The sequence below is a fragment of the Melospiza melodia genome, chromosome 5, assembly GCF_035770615.1.
Source record: "Melospiza melodia melodia isolate bMelMel2 chromosome 5, bMelMel2.pri, whole genome shotgun sequence".
Taxonomy (NCBI): Eukaryota; Metazoa; Chordata; class Aves; order Passeriformes; family Passerellidae; genus Melospiza; species Melospiza melodia.
In genome coordinates this window covers 14,620,023-14,640,631 of record NC_086198.1, presented here as the reverse complement: position 1 = coordinate 14,640,631, position 20,609 = coordinate 14,620,023, and the positions used below count along the sequence as shown (strand labels likewise).

The 20,609-nt window shown below is 38.7% G+C and overlaps 1 protein-coding gene across 26 annotated transcripts in view; it reads left to right on the top strand.

Annotated features, from left to right (window-relative positions):
- Positions 1-18,429, top strand: part of TRIM2 (tripartite motif containing 2) — a 108,685-nt gene extending 90,256 nt beyond the window's left edge. For 25 of the 26 annotated variants that reach the window (XM_063156368.1, XM_063156369.1, XM_063156362.1 and 22 more), the window contains 6 exons: positions 379-482; positions 1,625-1,792; positions 8,552-8,732; positions 10,378-10,448; positions 12,865-13,005; positions 14,010-18,429. In XM_063156368.1, the coding sequence (XP_063012438.1) occupies positions 379-482; positions 1,625-1,792; positions 8,552-8,732; positions 10,378-10,448; positions 12,865-13,005; positions 14,010-14,162 (818 nt within the window). In that variant the 3' untranslated portion in view covers positions 14,163-18,429. The remainder of the gene's footprint in view (positions 1-378; positions 483-1,624; positions 1,793-8,551; positions 8,733-10,377; positions 10,449-12,864; positions 13,006-14,009) is intronic. The other variant, XM_063156343.1, reaches the window with a different exon arrangement.
- Positions 18,430-20,609: the final 2,180 nt, after the last annotated feature.

Sequence of the window (20,609 nt, the reverse complement as noted above, 5' to 3'; positions counted from 1 at the left end):
GTACTCACCCTTTCAGCAGAATAAAAATCTGCAGTTTAAATAAGTCCATTACTTATATAAAAATCTTTTACTGCTTCCCTCATGCAAGAGGCAATTTGTGAGCACTGATTTAGGAAGGCTGAAGTGGCAATTAATGTTGATGGGGGCTTAGGTGATACATGATGAAGAGTAAGAACAGTCCCTTAAACAATCCTGTCTTGTCAGTAGAATTGTCTGTCTGTTACTGAGAGGGTTCTTTGAAGTTGTAGAAGTGAGAAGAACTCTTCAAAATAGAAATCCTTTGATCAGAAATGTAATAATTGCATGTGTTGGCATTTGGGTCCTAACTGATTAGTCCTGTCTAACCTGATTTCTTATGTGCTTTGTGTTCAATTTTAGGCACCAAAGGAAGAAACAAAGGGGAATTTACAAATCTTCAAGGTGTAGCTGCATCTACAAATGGAAAAATATTAATAGCAGACAGTAACAACCAGTGTGTGCAGGTATGAGAATATTTCAGTGTTTTTCTCCTTGCCCCCACACCTCTCCCTTTTTTGTAGCCTCAGAAAGACACATTTTGTACAATTCAGTTGATGTAGAAAATACAAGGGAAATGTAATTTATTATCCATTTACTTTCCATCTTCTTGACCTGCAGCTATCTTTTTCAGATCTATACTATATCTAATATATCATCAGGGTTTATTTTCCTTCCTTATGATGTTTGGCAATGAATGAAAAAAAAAGTTGTGCAATAATCAGGAAAAATGCCCTTCTGTAAATATAACTTTACATTGTAAATTTTATCACTCTCATGTTTTCAAATGTAAATCTAGAGCGTGGTGCCACAAATATAATTTTTAGGAAGTACAAATAGAAAAAAAGCATATAGATATCATTTTCAAGTGGCTTTTAGTCTATTTAACCGATTTCTCTTTCTGATATAATCAAATCTTTTCTGTGGTAGCACCCTGACACCCATTCTTCTGTAAAGAATTGTGAAAATCAAGCTATATTTTTTCTTTTGCTTGCCATGTGTCCTTTTTACCATTACCAATTTGTCATCACTCTCCAGGCTGCCCATGTGGTAGCAATGAACACGGCAGCAGCAGCAGCAGTGTGTCGCTTGTTCTTGTGTGGGAGCACCAGCAAGCCACATGCCATAAGAACTCATTTCCAGGCTTTTTCAAAGAGACAGAATCAAATATTCATCAGCACCCTCATGCTTTGTAATATGCAGCCTCTTCAGAGGAACTTCAGTGTTTAGTTACCTGGCTTGGGGACACAAGGACATATTCCTATGTTTTCTACAGACTTAGCACTCGGTGCCTCAGTTTCCTCATTTCTAGTAAGGAAATAATACCATTTCCTCCCTTCTGAGAGAGATATTGTGAAGCTTATTAATGTTTGTGAAGTACTTTGAGTTCACTGAAAAAACAGTGCAATGAGAATTTCTTTTTTTTGAAATTAGGGTCTTCTAAAATTAGATATATTACTTTCAAATATGGACTGTGTAAAAGTGGTTCATGTTCCCAGCTCTCTTCCTGATTATAGTGTTGATTAGTGACTTGCTAAAATCTAAGCTCCAAGAAATAGGTGATGGTCATATGTGGACATAATTTTAAAATCCCTGTTTTCTATTACAGATATTTTCCAATGATGGTCAGTTCAAAAGCCGTTTTGGCATACGAGGAAGGTCTCCTGGCCAGCTGCAGCGGCCAACAGGAGTGGCTGTGCATCCCAGTGGTGACATCATTATTGCAGACTATGATAACAAATGGGTTAGCATATTCTCATCAGATGGAAAATTTAAGGTACGAGTTACTATGTGAACTCTCCTGAGCTTTCTCTGTCTTTCAAAGGAATGCAAAGTAACATTATTTTTCAAGAAACTACATAGTTTGGCTGTAGCTTAGTCTAAATTCCATTGTTGTGATGTGACCTGACCCAGCCACATGGTAGAATTAATAGGAGGAGATCACAGCAGCAATGCTAATGTTACACCAAGCAGAGACAGCATGTTCCATACTGAGTGCCTAGATGTCTTTCTGTAACTTATGGTCAAGCACAGCAAGTGCCAGCACAGCTAGTTGGACTAGCTCAACAACCTTCATATCATTAGTACTCTGATTGTACAGAAGGGTGTGTGCAGATACATGTGTGCACACAGACAAACACAAAATCTTACAAGGAGTACATGAAGCTCTTCAGTGACATATGGAGGAGAAAAAGAAGGTAGCAGACTGATGATGACTTTCTCTTTTATTCCATACTTATCAGCAAATATAGTGTATAATTTATATATGATCTTGTTGGCAATATAAGCAAGGAAGAGTAACCCAGGGTGTTGTTTCAGTGCTACAGCATAAACAGGAGTGTTCTACCTGGTGTGTTGTGTACTGAAAAAACTGAAAGATAGTAATGATGTTGTAGGTTTCAGAAATCAGAAATTCTAAGGAAACAACTTCATATTTTCATAGCAACTCTGATCCCTTTAATGGGAATAAAATAAGACAGCAGCTACTACACTACATTGATGATTTCCAACCTGCAACATTTATTTCACTTGGGTTCAGGTGCAGTTCTAGAGAGAATTAAAGATTTCCTTGATTTGGTGCTGTTCTCTGAATGCATGATACCAAGTCTGGTGATGCATTAGAGAGAGCCACCTCTGGCAGAGGTTAGCTGTACTCACTGGTCATAGGAATAATAGACCTGGAGGGAAATTTCTACCATACTTACTTAGTTCTGGAATCCTGCACTGGGTAATTATGGCCTGTTTGGCTAATCTTCTGGCAGCCTAGTGGCCAAAAAGCTCAGGTTCTGAGCCACTCATATGTGCAGCAAGAAATGGCCTTCCTCCAAATAGTCTTTGCAAAGTGTCAAATGCAAATAGGTAATTGTACTTGCATAGTCCTCAGTGACCTCCATCTGAGAAATCAGTGTGTATGCTTCTAGAAGTATCCAGATCATGTATAGACTTCAAGCTAAAGTAAAACAATACTAAAGTATAATGCAAGTGTTAAAAAAAAAATACAAATTGTTTGTATTTGCAGAGAGGATGTGATTTTAGTTGTCAAGTAATTTTGAAAATGTATAGCTACACAGGAAAACCTTACTTTTGGCTGAAGTTCTTAAATTAAATGAAAGCACCAAAACAAACCCAAAGAAAAATGTAATTTAGTTAAGAATCCAAATATTCTGATCATCCTAGGTATGTTTTAAATAATTATTAATATCCTTAATGTGAACTGGACAAAGAACATGGAGGGCTTGTTTTCCTGCCTTCTTAAGATATGCTGTAAGTCCAGCATTTTGGATGGTGCCAGCTCTGGAGGAAAAAGCTCTGGAGAAGCCAGAATGCTCTGTGATATACTGCCAGCAGGGAGGCAGGTATTGGAAAAAAAATAATTATTAATGTAGTTCCTCTGATGCGAAGCCTAGATTTGTTTTCTGTCAGTGTTTTCATTGGATTGCAAAAAATGCAAAAGCTGTGTGATGTTGGCAGTGTTTGCGTGGTTAATACAAATTAATGCATCAGACTTCATAGCTCTTGGGGCTAGAATGATTAAATGAGAGATGCAACATCAATTGTATAAAATACTATTTTTAGATTGAATGCAATAAGCCATATTTATGAGAGGAAAAATAAATGTTTGTAGAAGTATTTTTTTATACAGAGGGTAGGCATAAGCACATAAGTGCAGGAGCTGGGTGGAGGGCAGGTGGCAGAGCACGTGCATGGGGACAGCAGGAGCGAGGCAGTGGGAACACTGGGATGGAGACATGGATGGGCACTGGGCACAGGGCCACACTGAGGAGCTCTAATGGGAGTAGGGAGTCCTGTATTGGTGCAGCACTGCTTCAGGGGATCCTGTACTGCACAGTGTAGCTGGAGAGCTGGGCTGGGAGGAGGAGTGCAGGTGGGGTGAGCACAGGGCCTGGGGGAACTGTGGGGGGACACACATGGGGTTGGGAGGTCATGCCCACCGAGGGTGAGGCTGTGATATGGGGACGGTCAGTGCCATGAAGGGGTGGGACTTGTATTGGGCATGATGGTGTAGGACTGGGAGTTGGACTTGATGATCCTTCCAACTCAGGATATTATTCTGTGACGGGGTTAAATAAAATATAATGGAAGCACAGAACAAATAAAATATAATGGAAGCACAGAACATAGATGTAACAAATCTAGCCTGTGGGAATCTGGGCAAAGCCTTGTAATTTTTTGTGTGTTGGCAGTGGTAATTCTTACAGGGGCCTTGTCAGATTAAATTGGGCAGCACTTGCTAAAATAACAGAGAGAGAGAAAGGGATAACGGCATTTGCCTTCAAAGGACTGTGCCTGCAAGTCATTGTGTAATTCCTCTGATACAGGTGGCCTGCTAGCTGTTAACTCAGCACTCTGAGGGGGCTGTTTTGAGCTTAATATCACTATTTTTTATGTTGTCCCCTTCCTTCTGTGTTTACTTACCCTCACTCTCCCTTAGCAGAATTTTAATAGTCATGTGAGCCATAAGGCAAATTTCCCTGGAGCCAGGCCCAGACATGTCCCTGATTACAGCACTGGACTGACTCCCCTTGGCAACCTCCACTGCCAGGCAGAAAAGTGTCACCTTCCTTAGTTCTGGCAGCAACAAAGACAGAGTTCTGTTTTCTCAAGGCTGTAACTTACATAAATGCAGAGGTGGGCAAACTCTAATCTAAGGTTGCACCAAAATATGAGCTTCTTCACATGAAGAACTGTACTATCCTGGATGTGATAAAGACTCAGATCGGGTCTTAGGATTTGGGGTTTCTATTTCTGGCTATGCCACAAATCTCATGGGTGACTAGTGATCTTCCATTTCACTTCCCAGTGCTTTATTTTCTTCATCTGTAAGAGGTGGATAACAGTGCTGGCTTCCTCTGTCAAGTACTCTGAAATTGCTAAGAAAGCTGTTGCGGCAGATACAGCACTAGGCTAAGGAGAGAAAGCATGGTGAAGCAGCTGTACCAGCTCCTCACCAAGTGGTGTTCAAACCTAATGAAGGAACTGGACAACAGAGTCAAGACAATGATTCCTGTTCCTCTGAGGATTGTTTTCTTTCTAGTCTTGAAGAGCTGTATATATGATGACAAGCTTGTTATCAACCAAACAGGGCTCTGCAAGTCAAGTTAAGATCAAGTTTAGATAAATGGGAAAATATTATAGGAAGTATTTTATATGTCAGACTTCTTCCTTGTCTCACCAGTAGAATTAAGGAAAGAGCTGTCTGAAGCTGGTTCCATGTACCGATGGGAATGGGTAGTATGGTTAAATGGTCACAGTTGAATTTTGACAGTCAGATGAATGATAAATCCACTTATTGTGAGATATTGCAAAGTGTGACAAAGTTGTATCTCCTTAATAGAGAAGTTCTCAAACAGCAAAAGATGGTTTGTTGAAAGTTTTTAATTAATCCCTGACAATCTTGAACCTTTCAGACAGCAACAAGCATGGTAAAGTTAAACTTAGCCCTAACACGCTTACTTCTACAGTGGAAAAGTATTCATAAATTTTTATGTAGGCTAATTGGGGTTTTTTGGGTTTGGTTTTTTTGGGTTTTTTTTGTTTTTTTTTTTTTTTTTTTTTACCTCTAGAAATATCCCCCAGTAGAATATTTTTTCCAACCTGGTAGGGTGACTTTATAAACACATGTTTGAAAACCAGTCTAAATTCCTTAATTCCTTAGAGCCTATAAAATAAGGGACATAATGTCCCTGACTGAATTAAATTAAACACATTATTTGTATTAAGGGTTTACATGATTCATTATACTGTATTCGTTTCTAATGGGAAAAAAGCCTGAAAGTATTTCCATTCATACACTTAATGAGAGTGACTGAGTTTCATAATGTTCTGCTCTAAATAATCAAACCTATAATTCTAAGAAATTTTCTGAAATAAAAATATACAAAGAATATGTTCAGCCAGATCCAATAATGTGTCATCAGCATATTTTGATCTAAACTGGGAACAGATTTTTAGTAAAAAGCATTGCAAACTCTAGCTGGGCATACTTTATTGCTGCTTGCAAATTATATTTTAAACCGGGCCCAAGAGTAGTGATTTTTATTACTCTTCTCAGCACTGAGTGCCCATTAATGTAGTATGTGATTTATTTGTTATATTTTTTCCATATGTGTTTATATGGGCATTAGGACACTGTACTTATGAGTCTGAGTCATTTTCCTAGGAATCCTGGAAAGATGGTAAGGAGTGGTGCAATGCTCAAGCGGACAACTGCATGGCCATCCCAAAGGAAGAAGGGGAATATGATTTAATCACCCCAAAGGAAATACTTCTACAGATTTGCATTTGATTTATGATTTTGCTGCTTTGTTGTTATGCAAACTGAATACAATTTGTAGGTCTGCTGATATCTTTCCCCTGGTGAACACAAAATAAATTTTAATAGTTTTTCCTGGGGATATTTTAGCATGATTCAATTAGATAGATTTTGCCTAAATATTTTGCAGTTTCTAACAGTATATGTACATGAACATAAAACTGACACAAGATTATTGCATGTTGGCTAAGCATAGTCTTGCAGCTGCAAGATTTGCTCCCTGGAATTTTCTTCACTGGAGACTGAAAAAAATTGTGTAGTGGCTTAGTAGCAGCCATCCTCAGGGTCCCCAGGTGGCTTTATTTTAGGATCATTCCTATTTTTTACCTGCAACCCCAATCCTACCTAAGAATGTACCATGCAATAGGAGCATGGGACTTACTAAGGATAGGAGAGCTCCTTCTGTTTGCTTTGAAAACATCAGGGACATGAGAAAAATGAGTTAGGCAATGGATTTTCTCAGTGCCTTGTAATCTGTCCCACAGCTACTCACCAATTGCAGGAGGGAGGGGAGAGCGGCAGAGAAGTCAGAAGTAGATGTGGTAGTTGTGAACATGGTTTAATGGTAAATATGACAGTGTTAGGTTAATGCTGGGACTCAAGCCTAGAAGTCTTTTCCAACCGAAATGATTCTATGACTCCCAGCATTGCTGGTTCTAGGGGATGATCTGTCTTACTCTGCAAAGGCAGTGAGGTGAAAGATGGCCTTGTTTCATAAATAAGATGAACATCTTAGTATATATTTCATTTAAATTCCAATGCAAACAGAAAAGTATGTTCTTCACCAAGATATGAATTTCAGTTTGCAGGATGTGTCTGTCACAAATTACTATAGAATCTGAAAGTTCTGGAACTCATCATTTCAACAAAGCCTCTCTGGTGGACTCTCTGTCCAGTACAGACTTTTGAAACCAGCCTGAATAAGTGCTTTCAAATCTGTCCATCAATTAAAAAAAAGTCTGTAAGCAGGATGCAAGTTGCTCCATTCCAACGCAAACAATTGAGTATTTACAACCTTTTTAAACTGAAAGGTCAAAACCCAACTGATTTTATGTAGATTAAAACAGTTTCTAAAATCCCAGCCTAAGAAAAAGCTGAATGGTGAAGAATGCAGAATGGATTGTGAGGTAATCCTGAGTCTTCTTGTATATGCCCAGGTAGCTCATGGATTCTTTGAAGGCTTGGTCTCAATTTCTGCTTGCTCTGTTGCTTAGATCCTCTTTTAAGAATCCCTTCATTTTAAACCTACCAAAGCATGCTTCTGGCATTTTTGGATTTGACAGCTCTCTAGCCTTTCCAAGTAATTTACTGTTATGAGATCCATCTCATCTCCACTGAACGTTTTTCCAGTGAAATACTGTATACAATTCCCCTCCTGTTGCTGATTATGCCGGCAGATGGTTTTGGTAGTCACAAGGCCTATTTAAAATTATGGAAATCATTTTATTTACCTAAGACAGGACAGGAATAAGCTTTGATTTGTTTAGTGTTTCAAAGATTGCTTCATTTGCTGTTTGGCAACATGATCCTCTCCCCTTTGCAGTTTTCAGCCGACACTTCATGAGTCTAAGCAGCAAGTGAAGCAATCTCATGTGGAATCTGGTGGAAGATAGAGAGGTTAGCCTGAGCTTTAGCTCTGCTCAGATTCTTTCTGAGAGCACTCAGAAGGTGCTGTTGTCTTACTAACCCAAGAAAGGCAACAGAGGACATCATAGCCTACATCCAACCCAGCCCTGATGCTCCAAGAACTCTGACTTCTTTGATGCAGGCAGTGATAAAGATGTCTCCTGTCCATCAAGGCGGTTGTTGGACTCAGAAACAGCACACAATGGGAGACAGAAGTCCTTTCTGCTTGTCTGCCTATCCTGCTGCTACCCTAATGCTGGATATACAGACATTTCTGACAGGTTTATCAAGTCACACAAATCTGATGACTGTATTTCTTATGAGTTATATATTTGGACTCAGTTGCTGAGGTGGCAGATTTTTCAGTCTAGAAAAGACATACAGAAAGCACACTATCTTCAACTGAAGAAAAAAATAATGAAGTACATGGTAAGACCTGATAATAACTATTGCTTCCAACTTCTGATGAAGAAAAGCCTCTCTGTTCTACTCTGTGCCTGTAATACAAGCGTTAAACAGTACTAACTAATTTCTATTGTGCCAACATATTTTCCTGTTTTGTGTTTTCCCATTTAGGCCAAAATTGGGTCTGGAAAGCTCATGGGCCCCAAAGGTGTATCGGTGGATCGTAATGGACACATCATTGTAGTGGACAATAAAGCATGCTGTGTCTTCATCTTCCAGCCAAATGGCAAAATAGTCACCAGGTTTGGAAGTCGAGGAAATGGTGACAAGCAGTTTGCAGGTACACTTGATGGTAATATGTAAATCCCCTTTTCTTGCCTCTTCTGCTCACATTTGCATGATGTTTGAGCATGTTGAAGATGCTGTATCCTACCCCTTTATCCTCCAGGGGAGAGGTTCTGCTAGACATACAGCTCCTATTTGCTTGATTGCTCAGGCAGACTGCAACATCTGTTCTGCTAATGCAATTGTAACCAGATTGTTTCATCTACCTCCCTACGCCTGGAAACATTTCAGATCAGTGACCCAAGAAAGACTGATCTTAACTAGCATTTTATAAGTGCTTTGTAATTGCCACACTAAGCTGTTCAGCACAATCAACTCAGATGCTGTGCTTTGTGTTTCCAATCTTCAGACACACAAACCCCAATGCCCTAAGTGGTATCTCTTAGAAAATGAGTGTAATGGGGTAGTGTTAAGATTGAGATCAGGAAGGCAGAGTTATGGAACAGCCAGTGTAAGTTTGGGGAAATTGCCATTTATACTCAACTGACTGCTTGCACATGCTGTCTTTCAAGTAGAACATGCATTTAAGTTTAAAAAACAGAACAACCCCATTGATATATTTTAAGTGAATAGGCATTCTTTCAAAATTTGAAATGAAGGTGCCAAATTAAGTATGCAGGTCATTTTACGGGTGTTGGGTCATTTTTAGTATGTAGGTTCATTGGTCTGATGTTTTGACTGGTTCACAGTGAAAGGCAGGAATAACATCAATGTGTTTTTATCCTAAGATCTCTTGCAATGTGTTATGGCATAATATATATAATTTATGAGAGCTTGTGCTCTAACACAGCTAAATTTTCTGTGTATCTCAATTTCTTTTCATTCGAAAATTTGCAAAAACATGTCCTGAAAATAAGTAGGCAAATACTTTCTAACAGTGCATTTGAGAAATATATCACCTCTTCTTGCTGATAGGCTACAGAAAACAGGTAAATTGTCAATAATTTAATGTTTTCATTGCAAAATTTTTCACTTCTGTTATAGTTTACCCTGATATACTGTGAAAACTGAAACTGAGTTTTGTTCTCCTTAATAACTCAAAATAGCGCCAAGTGTTTTAATTTGGGTACTTGCCTGTTTTCAAACTACCATTTGTTTTTTATTCAAATTTGCACACATATTTCAATACACAATCTAAAGCAAAAAATGCCCTTTTTTCCCTGACAGTGGTCTTCTAAGTAACTTTTTTATTTATCCTAAAACTTGTTAGCTCAAATGCTTGTAAGATGTGAGCACACGGAGCATAAAATACTTCAATTAATAATTTAAAGGAACATTTCTGATAACAATTTTTAGTGTATGCACAACTTTACGCTTAAGCACTTCATGTTTTGTCTTGTTAATAAGCCCATAAATCTCTGCATAGTCATATGTATACAAGAGAGGGAGAAATCAACAATGCTTATTGGGAACAATAACAACTGACAACTGGTTGAAAAAGAAATTATTTCTGTTTACAAAAAGCATGCTGAGCTTTTAAAGAAACCATGAAGTAAAATTACTCTTAATTTGAAATTGGTATTCCCACTTGTACTACTGTTGCTCAGAGGCCAAACATAATATGCTGGCAGGCTGATTTTTTTTTTAATTTTTTACCCATACTTTTAATTTTAATGGTATTACTATTTTTTTCTTCTTTTTCTGCATTGCAGGTCCTCATTTTGCAGCTGTAAACAGCAACAATGAAATTATCATTACAGATTTTCATAACCATTCTGTCAAGGTACTGTCAATGGCAACTTGGAAAGTTGCCACTTTAATTTTATTATGATATTTTTGGGGGAAAGAACGTATTGTTAAAACCAAAGAGATCACATTCCATATAAGGAGTGTGATATAGCTCTGCTATAGGGACAGCATCTTCAGAGAACTCTGCATGCAGTGCATCACTTAGTGAAGATATAGTCCATTGCCTTAGGGGTCACTATAATGGTGTCTAACACAATTGCTTAAACATAGGTTGTATCTGAAATTAATAATTTCAACTTTACTTAAATTTAGTAGCCCTCTGCCAAACGTGTTAATGACCCTGTGTTCTGTCTTCTGAAAGTCTGGCTTTTGAATTTCCCAGTGAAAGCTTTCCACAGTTCTAGTTGTAAAATTATAGCAAAGTAAAGATACATTACAGTCTTTAAATTCCATACCTATAAGCTTTAAGATTACTGGACCCATTTTACAACCTGATTCTCGTAAAACCCATGTTCCTATTGGTCTTCATTCAGTGCCTCCTGCACTGGGCAAGACTGGCCACTAGTCTGTACACCCATGGCAATTCCTGACTCTCAGCCTGTTGAAGTCATGGTATGATAGGAAGTTTATTTGTTTGTCCCAGTAGTAAACCAGACCAAGGAAGCATGCTGAGTTGTGTTGGCAAATGTCTATGAAGGAGACACAGGCCGCTTCAGAAATGCCTCACCTGTGTGTGATTGTTCCCAGGCATTCCCTTTCCCTCACTTCCTGCGTGTGCTCTTGTGCCCCCCCTCTACAGGAGAGAGCAGCAGGAGGACAGAGGCAGGATGCTCTTCTACCTGGGCTCTCAGGACATGTGTGTCAGTCCCACACACCAACAAAATAAAATCCCTGGCATTTCATCTAATGCCTATTTTGACTGAACATAAAGTTGAACCCTCAGTCTAGTTCTTCACTATTTCTAATTGAAAAAATAGATGTTATGTATTCACCTGAAATTGGAGGTTGCTGCCTGAGCATAGACACCTTTGTGTCCTGAGCAGTGCTGAATCACCGAGGTCTGGAATAGCAGCCTTGCTTGTGCATCCTTTTGCAATTGGTGAGGAAGCAGCAGCTCGTGGTTTGGATTACAACACAAAAACCAAGACTGCTGCAGGAGCCCTAAAGCAGCAGGAGGCCTGTGACTTCATAAATTACCTCTGCACAAGCAAGGTTTGCCTGGTAACAAGAATGCCTGGAGAGGCTTAACAGCAAGGGGCAAACTGAAATGAAAAAAAGAAAGTGAAGAAATGTAAGAAGTGTGGCATCCTAGAGGATTTATAATTATTACATTTCTAATGAGAACAGAGTGTCCCATCTGTCTCTGGTGTGACTCAATGGGATACAAATGTTACTTGTTACAATTTGGTACTAACCAGAAAAGATTCTTATTTCTGTAGTGTTCTCTAAATTGGTACATATAACTGTTGACACTCTGGAGAGTTTATAAGCTGAGAGCAGAGAGTACATCTTCTTTTAAATAATAAATTATAAATAACTAAATAAATTAATTTCACTCTTATGAGTCCCAAAAGCTGCTTTCTGCCACCAGTGTATTGAATTAAACAAGCTCACTCAGCAACATTTTTCTCTTGTCCCCATTAACCTTCAAGGATGTTCCTTCCCTCAGGCATCTTTTATGGAAAATCCTGTGCAATGTAGGCTTCTCTCTCATTTGGTCACTTTAGCCCAGGGAGAGAGCAATATATTTTTGTCTATTTTTTCATTAGTTGGCTTTTTTTTATTATTATTTTCTTTAATCCTCTGAGGCACTAACTTGGTACTTCATTAATTTCCTCCCCCAAAATGTTTTTTTCTCTGTTCACTGTGGGTGTTTGAGAATACAATAATTCCCTGACATCTTCCACCTTATCAGCACTTCAGTGTGCGCTTGGCACTTGTCAGGTCTTTGCATTTTCTTGTGCAAGCCGCAGTCAGTCTCTAAGAACTCAGCTGGGCCTTGTGCTGTAGCTGGGCCTGGATCCAAAATGGATGAAAATATTTTAGAGATGGCTGTGGATGGTATAAATGACACATTTTGTATCTTGTTTGGTCCCATTGGTGCATCCAGGTCACTGACAGAATAGTCATCGATCAGCTCCATCTTTCTGCTGTCTAAACCTGTTACCATCACAGAGAATTCAGTTGCTGACCTGTCTGCAGAGAGCAGCATGCCATCATTTGCAATGTGTGTTAGATTATGGAAGCAGAGAAGAGAGCATCTGCTCCATTGTGTTTTAGTTCCAAAGAAACAAAGCACCCAGTGCTGCATCTGCATTCAGCTCTTTTCAGTTCAAGATGCACAAGCTGCAGAAGAATTCTGGGGCCCTTTGCCTCCATGTCTGAGATGAATCAGATCTTATAATTCTTGATGCCATGCCATATTTAGGTTGTTGTTTTAACCCATACAGGTCTTTAACCAGGAGGGAGAGTTCATGCTGAAGTTTGGATCAAATGGAGAAGGAAATGGGCAATTTAATGCACCAACTGGAGTAGCAGTAGATTCTAATGGAAATATTATCGTAGCAGATTGGGGAAACAGCCGAATACAGGTAAAATTTCTGTACTTCAAAGGTGCTTGATTAAAAAAACTAATGGGTTGCTAACTCTGGCCTTCAGACTGCCCAAGAAACACCATCAGCATTAGAAGTGATGTGGTTTCTCACACCATCCTTTATATGCCTCATTCTCCACTTTCAGACCTGGTGGTGTTACATTGTGAGCTTTTCAGTGTGGTTGCTGGCAGCTCTGATGGCCATGGTGACCAAGGATTTTGGTGCCAAGTAGTTCCCCAAAAGTTTCTTGATGACTTAGGAGACTTGCAAGCATTGCTGAGATTATAGTAATTTATAATCACCATAACAGAAGATCAGAGACATAGGGGAAAATATGAAAAAGCAAATGAGCTGAATGCAGCAGATCTTTATCATCTTTTTTAAATGTTGAGAAATTATTCTGCTTTCAAGTTATGAGAGTTGCAGTCTTTTTATCTTTTAAGTGCTAATCATAAGGTCTTCCTCTTTGCCAAAGAATACCTAATAAATTAGTATTATTTCCACTGAATATAAAACTGAGGGAGCTGCTTATGAGTTGTTCTCAGGAAGCACTCTCAACAGGGTAAACAAATTCCTGGTTTTCTCTGTGTGGGAACCTAAGAATCAGGCTAGCCGCAACAGTGATATATGTTAGGAAAACAAGGTGTTGGTTGAGTACCCAATTAAGTTTGATTTATTGTAGTTGACTATTTTTAGAACAGGAACAGCTGAGGTTCTTATTTTTTATTACTATTATTTTATTGTGTGTTAAATCTTGCCAAAGATCCTGGTGGCTATAATTAGTTCTTTTTAATAAGAACATACATTTGTATATAAACTTGCATATTATGAGATAACAGAACAGATTTTGCCCTTGTTTATTCTATTGTATGTATGTCCACTGTTTCAGAAATTAGAAGTATAACAGTATAAGAGAGACTTAAAAGAGAGCAGACTACTTTGTGTCCTCTACTTTGCTTTTCTATTCATAACATTTATTCTGTGCTTTCTCACCCTCAAAGGTTTTTGATGGAAGTGGATCATTTTTATCCTACATTAACACCTCTGCTGACCCCCTTTATGGTCCCCAAGGTCTGGCTCTTACTTCGGATGGTCACGTTGTAGTTGCAGACTCTGGAAATCACTGCTTCAAGGTCTACCGATACTTACAGTAGCAACGAGCTCTGGAGCTGGATAATCACCCACCCTTAAGAAAAGACTTGTCCTAGAGATCCAGTGCCGGATATCTCCTATTTTGTGTTTATTTTTAATAACAAAGGAGTCTCTTACGGACTTCTTGTGATTATTTCCAATCTTACCTTGTTTACATAGGACTTGCACCTCTTATGTTTCTCACTGAACTTTTTCTTGTGTTAATAAAAAAAATCCTCTGTAACTGAATTCATAAAGACAATGTGAAATTAAACACAAACTGCATCCTATGAAACTGGAATTAACCAATAAGGCAAAAATGAGAAGTTTGGGAAAAGTCCCCAAAGCTTTTTGATGACTGCGAAGGATAGCTCCTGCTCAGAGCTTCCAAATTTAAAGTATCATTCTTACACGTTATTTAACCCGGGGGTGACTCTGGGAATCTTCTAGATCTCATTATCATGGTAGGTATTACACTTCTAACATTCTTCAGTCTTACTGTGTAGAACAAGTAGGTCCTTTTAGTATAAGGTTAAGTCTCACAAAATCCGTCTAGCTCTAACCGTCAACACAGCTCAGTGTTTAGCACTATGAGAATCAATGCAAATTCCCTACTCATGTGGAATTAATGAAGGATTGTTTCGTGCGGCCGTTGTTCACTCTTCCTCTTGCTCAATGTGCAGGAAGGACTTTGCAGAGACCTGACATTTCTAAAGCTCTGGAAAAACTTAATTGTAGCGATACATTAGTGGGAGAGGAATTTTCTGTATAGCCACAGACCTTCTGACACCAAACTAGTTCATTAGGATCAGGGTTATTACAATGTCAAGTCAATTAACCTATTGTGTGCCACTCTTTCGTACGCGTTCATTGCCATGTTTCCTTACGGCAAGTCATTGTATTAACCTCTAAAATAAGATGCAGCTTCACACAGGACAGAAAGCCAGAGAAGTACCCTGTGGAGGACCTACATTATACAACCAAAGGAACTGTGGTAAACAGAGGTTGTATAGGAAAGCCAAGGGTTACCAAAGCTATTTGTTTTTATGTGAGAAAAAATACGTTACAAATAAAAATGAATTTGAACCAATTCCTGAAGTCCTTCATCAAAGGGAATTTTGTTAGAGGACAAAACAAGGACTGTGAGATTTGTTCCAATTTGTTTGTATGTATGTATGTATGTATGACTGATTGACATAAAAATTAAAAAAAAGTAAATGTGGGTTATTTCAGCAAACTGGAACGTATGTATGATATCTGACAATGGCAGTACTCCGAAAAATGACCTTTCTTCCTCTGCCAGATCTCTCTACTGTGTTCTTTGTTGAAGTATTAATTTAACTGGAAATGCTTACAGGCATGGTTCTGTTTTTAATGTTTGGTTTGTTGGGGGTTTTTAAAGTATGACCTTGTCCTTTTTAAAGTAGCATTGGCTTTATTCATATTTCTATATCCAGTGGTCAAAGGTTGAATTGCTACTGTAGCCTGATATAGATAGAGTGGTGCTCCCTTTCAGGTGTTGCCTGAGGAGCTGTGAGCTTGCTGCCAATGCCTACAATAGCCTGGGAAGTGCTGTCTTTCCTTTCTCATTTTTAGGGCCTTGAAACAAAAGGGCATTGGGTCAGAAACAAGGGAGTATTTTAAGCATGTTTGCAAAATGGAAAGAAATCTTTGATAAAATTTCTTGTTATAAGTATTTGTCTTATTTCTAAAACGTAAGGTGGTTGTTTCGATAAATTTGAGAAAAACGAATGGTTTTTTTTATAAACTTGCATTTGACTTGTAAAAATGCAGACCCCAAGGTTCTTAAATGGGGGGTTTGTCTGGTTTTTAATTACTGTTTCCTAAAGATATTTCCTCTTCTTTCCTTTGTTTATTTTTTGCACATAGAATCAATTTAAAATTTCTCGTGCAAATACAAGTTTCTTTATTTCATTGGAATAAATATTTTGTGCATGAAGCTTAAGGACTGTATAACGAAGCTAAGAAACTGGTGGTAACATTTATTAATATTAAAACTCACATTTGTTTTTACTAAGAGAACAAAATATCCTCTGCTTGAACTGAGTTTGTCCTAAAATTCTGAAGGTGGTGTCTCGGTCATTACAAATAAACTGTCCTATCAAAATTTAACAAAGCTGTAGATCAAAGTTTTATTCTAAGTGTCCTTATAACACTTTCTGACATTGGAAGACCCTTAAATAGCACATCAGTGAAGAAAAGGCATTTGAACTGTATTTAGTAATAAAGAGAAGGGGTTGCGATAAAGGGATTGAGGTAAAAACTTTTAAAAATGTGCTGTGGCTGTCAGTTATCACACTTAGTTCTGCATATGGATTTTTAGAATACAATTTTACTAAGCTTACATGTTTACCCCTCAGAAAACATTGCCAAATCCTCTGTTGTCAGGTACTTTGAGAAGCATGACAATCAGATCCTAACCCATATAGCAAAATAGATACTTAAGACTGTGCTTTTTCATGTATACACTTTCCTTCAAAAGCTTTTCAGTCCTTTGGTCCAGCATTGCTAAGCAGGATTTTAGATAACCCTTGTGAACCCAGTGCATCCTGATGAAATAGGTGAATTCTGCACATAACCCTTCTCACAACCCAGCTCAAAGCTATTAGGAGTTTTGTGGATTTTTTCTTAAAATTGAGTAGTTTTTTGGATTTTCAGACATTTTTAGCAGAGCAGCACCTAAAGAATGTCATGAATTTGAAGTTATTTCTGATAGCGAATTTGAAGTTATTTCTGATAGCAAATGCTGTCAACTTCAAATTTAGTGGCATAGGACATTCCCTTCCAAGGTCTGACCTTATCTGCCTGGCACTGGGAAACTGAGAAACACATTGCTTTTACGGTGCTTCTAAGCCAATTTCGCTAAAATGCTTGACTTACAAACCTTACAAAGACCAACCAATGCAGAAATTCTGCACTTAAAAGCTGGCAGACTTTTTTTCTCATCCAATTAAGGGAAGGTCAGAATTGCACTACGTGATTTGCTGAGTTGTTAGCATTTATTAAAGGCTTTACAGGCATGCTGCTGCCAGATTTGAGGTATAACCAAATGTCCCCTTGACTTCCCTGGAATGCTAATTAAGTAGCAGCACAGCATGAATGGTGAAAGTATGTGCTTCATTTAACAAATCTTCAACTCAAAAGTAATCTCAAAAGGTTATTAGATCTTGTGTCATATAGAGCATTTTAGGACAAACTAGCCAACTGTATTTTCATTGTTCAGTGAATAGAATAAAAAGACCTGTTCAGATAAATCCAACATAAACAATAGGAGAGTTTTGCATAGGCTAAACCAGCACCAATGTACTGAAAAATAAAAGGAAAATGGTGTAGGCAAGCAATTGCCTCATGAAGATGGAGTGCTACTTATTAGTAAATGCTCATCTGTTCTGTAAAAGCTAGAGGGTTTTTGATTTTATGTCAATATTTTTTATAATAAGGATCTAGTGTTGCCATAATGAGAACTATAAGTGCCCAATAAGTTGTGTTTGTTATAAAGAAATGACCTTCAGTTGTGGGAGACAGCTTGTTATGAAATCATGATGTAAAGTCAAACTTTTCTTCAAGAATTCAAGCAGCGATTGTCTGACCTGTTTGTAGAAAGTGTACAAAAGGCATTTGTACTGGGGAGTGGCAAGGTTCCTAACAGGTCATTGTATTTCTGACGAATGTACAGCACTTCAGTCGATGTTTGTGAGCAACACAGCCTTAACCCTGACACTTTTTCTTTGGCTTTATGACACGGGAATGTTCCCTAAGTTGTGTGGTGTGTGGCAGCAGCCCCTGATAGAAATCTCTACCAGCTGATATGCTGCAGCTTTCCAGTTCTAGGAGTGTTTCCAGTTCTTTTTTCCATGTTTTTTTAAAACGTTTTTGTACATTTCATCTTTGTAATATGTTTTGTGTATATGTAAGCCTTGTACTCTCTTGACACTCATAATGAAATATTCTTCTCACATGTTTTTTTGTTGTCGATGATGATGTTTTTGTTTGTGGTTTTTTTTTTTAATCCCTATGACGCTAAATACAGACTTTTTCTCCTTAAGGTCAAGGATGAAAGATGCACATCAAAGTGTTTGTGTGTGCGTGCGTGCGTGCCTGCGTGTGTGTGTGTAGTTTTAGCTTCCTGTGTGCCATGGTATTCATAATGCTTTAGCTGACAAAAAAAATTACTCTGTCTTGAAAATGTAGGAAAACCAGAGTCAAATGTGTACCTTTACCACGCACAAAAATTTCAAATAATAAAAATAAAGCTTGTTTCCTCTGTTATTTTCATGGTTGAGGATTTATTTTTCATATGTCTCATGCTCACTTGTCTCTAAAAGTAACCCCATAATGCAGGAAGACAGGTAATTTTTTCCAGTTTTCTTCCCTGACACCACAGGTCACAAGCTAAGGAAACTGATTTTTTCATGGGTGTTAAATTTTTTATGTTGACACAGAGGAAAGACGGACTTGAGTTGTTCTTGAGAAGAAGGTGCAGAGTTGGAACTTCCTTGTTCCTCTCTTCCTTCCTCAGTACAGAAATCAAAATTAAGATTTTCATTGGTGGCAATAAGATTAAGAGCTTTTCTGCTTGCATCACAGAAGTACACAGTATCTTTTAGCTGAGGTGTGATATAATCTTTCAACAGTCTGTTGCAGAAAACCAAAATAAATTATTGTGGAGAACAGAAAATTTGCCTTAGGAGTTCAGTCTTACTCTGTTCCTGTAAGAACAAATTTCCAGCTTGTATTAACTTCAATTTCACATAATACCTATGTCTTCTTGGTCACTGGTGAACTCTCCAAACTGGAATAATTTGAGAACTCAGTGTGACTGGGAACTTGCTCACGAAGTAAGACAGAATCTTCAGATGCATCATTTGGCTTGGATGCAGCCTCAATGGAGGGGACTAGCAGGGTCGGTGAAACCCCCAGTGATGATGTTTGCTCAGTGGCAGGACAGTCAGAAATGAGACAGCTGAAATACTGAGCAGCTGTCCATTTCTGTGGGTCTTTCCCCCAAACCCTCTAGAGGAATATGTGTTTTATTCTTTCTTGCAAGTCACAGGGAGTGTCAGCAGCCATGTTTCGAGACCTCATTTTTCTCCTAAAGACAAACTTAGTACAATGTAATGGATCAGTTTTGGTTTTCTGTCAGTCTCCAGATGAACACACGCTCATAGACTCTTGGTGCTGAATGTACTTGTCTATCTGCCCTGAAATTCAGATGATTACCAAAGGCTTTATTTGTCTGCCAGCTAAAAGAACATCACATCTTGAAGCCGAGCAGTGTTGGATTGACATTTAGAGTTGCAGAGCACTTGTTCCTTCCCATGTAAAAAAAGATTATGAAGAAGAGAAGCAATAGCACAGGATTTCCTGGGCTTAGTAGGTAAGATGCTTGTTACATTCCAAATCTTTTCATATTGATAGGCTAGAAATGTTTTCTGTTCCCTGGATTACTACAGCAGAGGCTCTTCATCACTGAGCAAAATCAGACAGACAGGCTGAACACTAATACCAGAGAACACTTTTGTTTACCAGAAAATATCTGCAGTAAATGGCCAACTTCCTCTTTGACCCTCTTGTGGTACTTATTAAAATACCTACATGAGGCAGGAGAATCTTTCAGGAGTTCTGTAAATAGGACTAGAGAATCCAGTCTCACCAACGAGTAACAATGTCAGGGAGATCAGGGCCAAAGTTGCTAAAGGAGCAGGTACTTTGGGCAGCCACCCTTAGTCAGGCTTTCTCTCTTTAGAGTGGTACCCCTTAACATACCACTGCACATTCAAAAACGTTTCCTTGTTCCTTAGCCTGACATTCTCTCACCTCCAGCTGTGCTGCTCTGCATTTAACTCTCCCCACAGTTTTACTGATAGTTCATGTGAATGCTCCCTAATTTGGACCAGACTGAACTATCTCAGTGGAGTGGAACAGTCAATGTCATTTCTGTGGACAGATGTTCTCCCTAGGCAGACCCTAGGGAGGATGTGCTGGTAGAGGAGATACCCAGCACTTGCTGCTCATTGCTACATGCAGTTGAAGGCTGCTGCCCTCAGGTTTGTTCTGAGCTAGGCACATGAATGCCTTGTTCCTTCAGAGAAATGCCTCGTGACCAAAATCCTATTGTTTGAGCTACTCGCCTCGAGGATAACCGTAACGCTCACTTCTGCCTGGCAAAGTTGTGGGAGCAGCAACTTTTGGGGGAGGGCCAGCTAGCATTTCTCACCAAGGGTTTTTCACTCAAGGGTTAAATGTTTGTAGGGAGAACATCTGCTTACAGTCCAAAAGTTCATTCAAGGATGAAATGAGGCAGCAGATGCTGCAGACTGGCCGGTATGGGATACTCATGGATCATATTGCTTCTGGATGTGTGGCCATGGCCCATGACAGACTGCTTGGACCCCAGAGAGGTTGGTATCACCCCCCAGGGGTGAGCATCTCCTTGTCCTGCAAGCTCT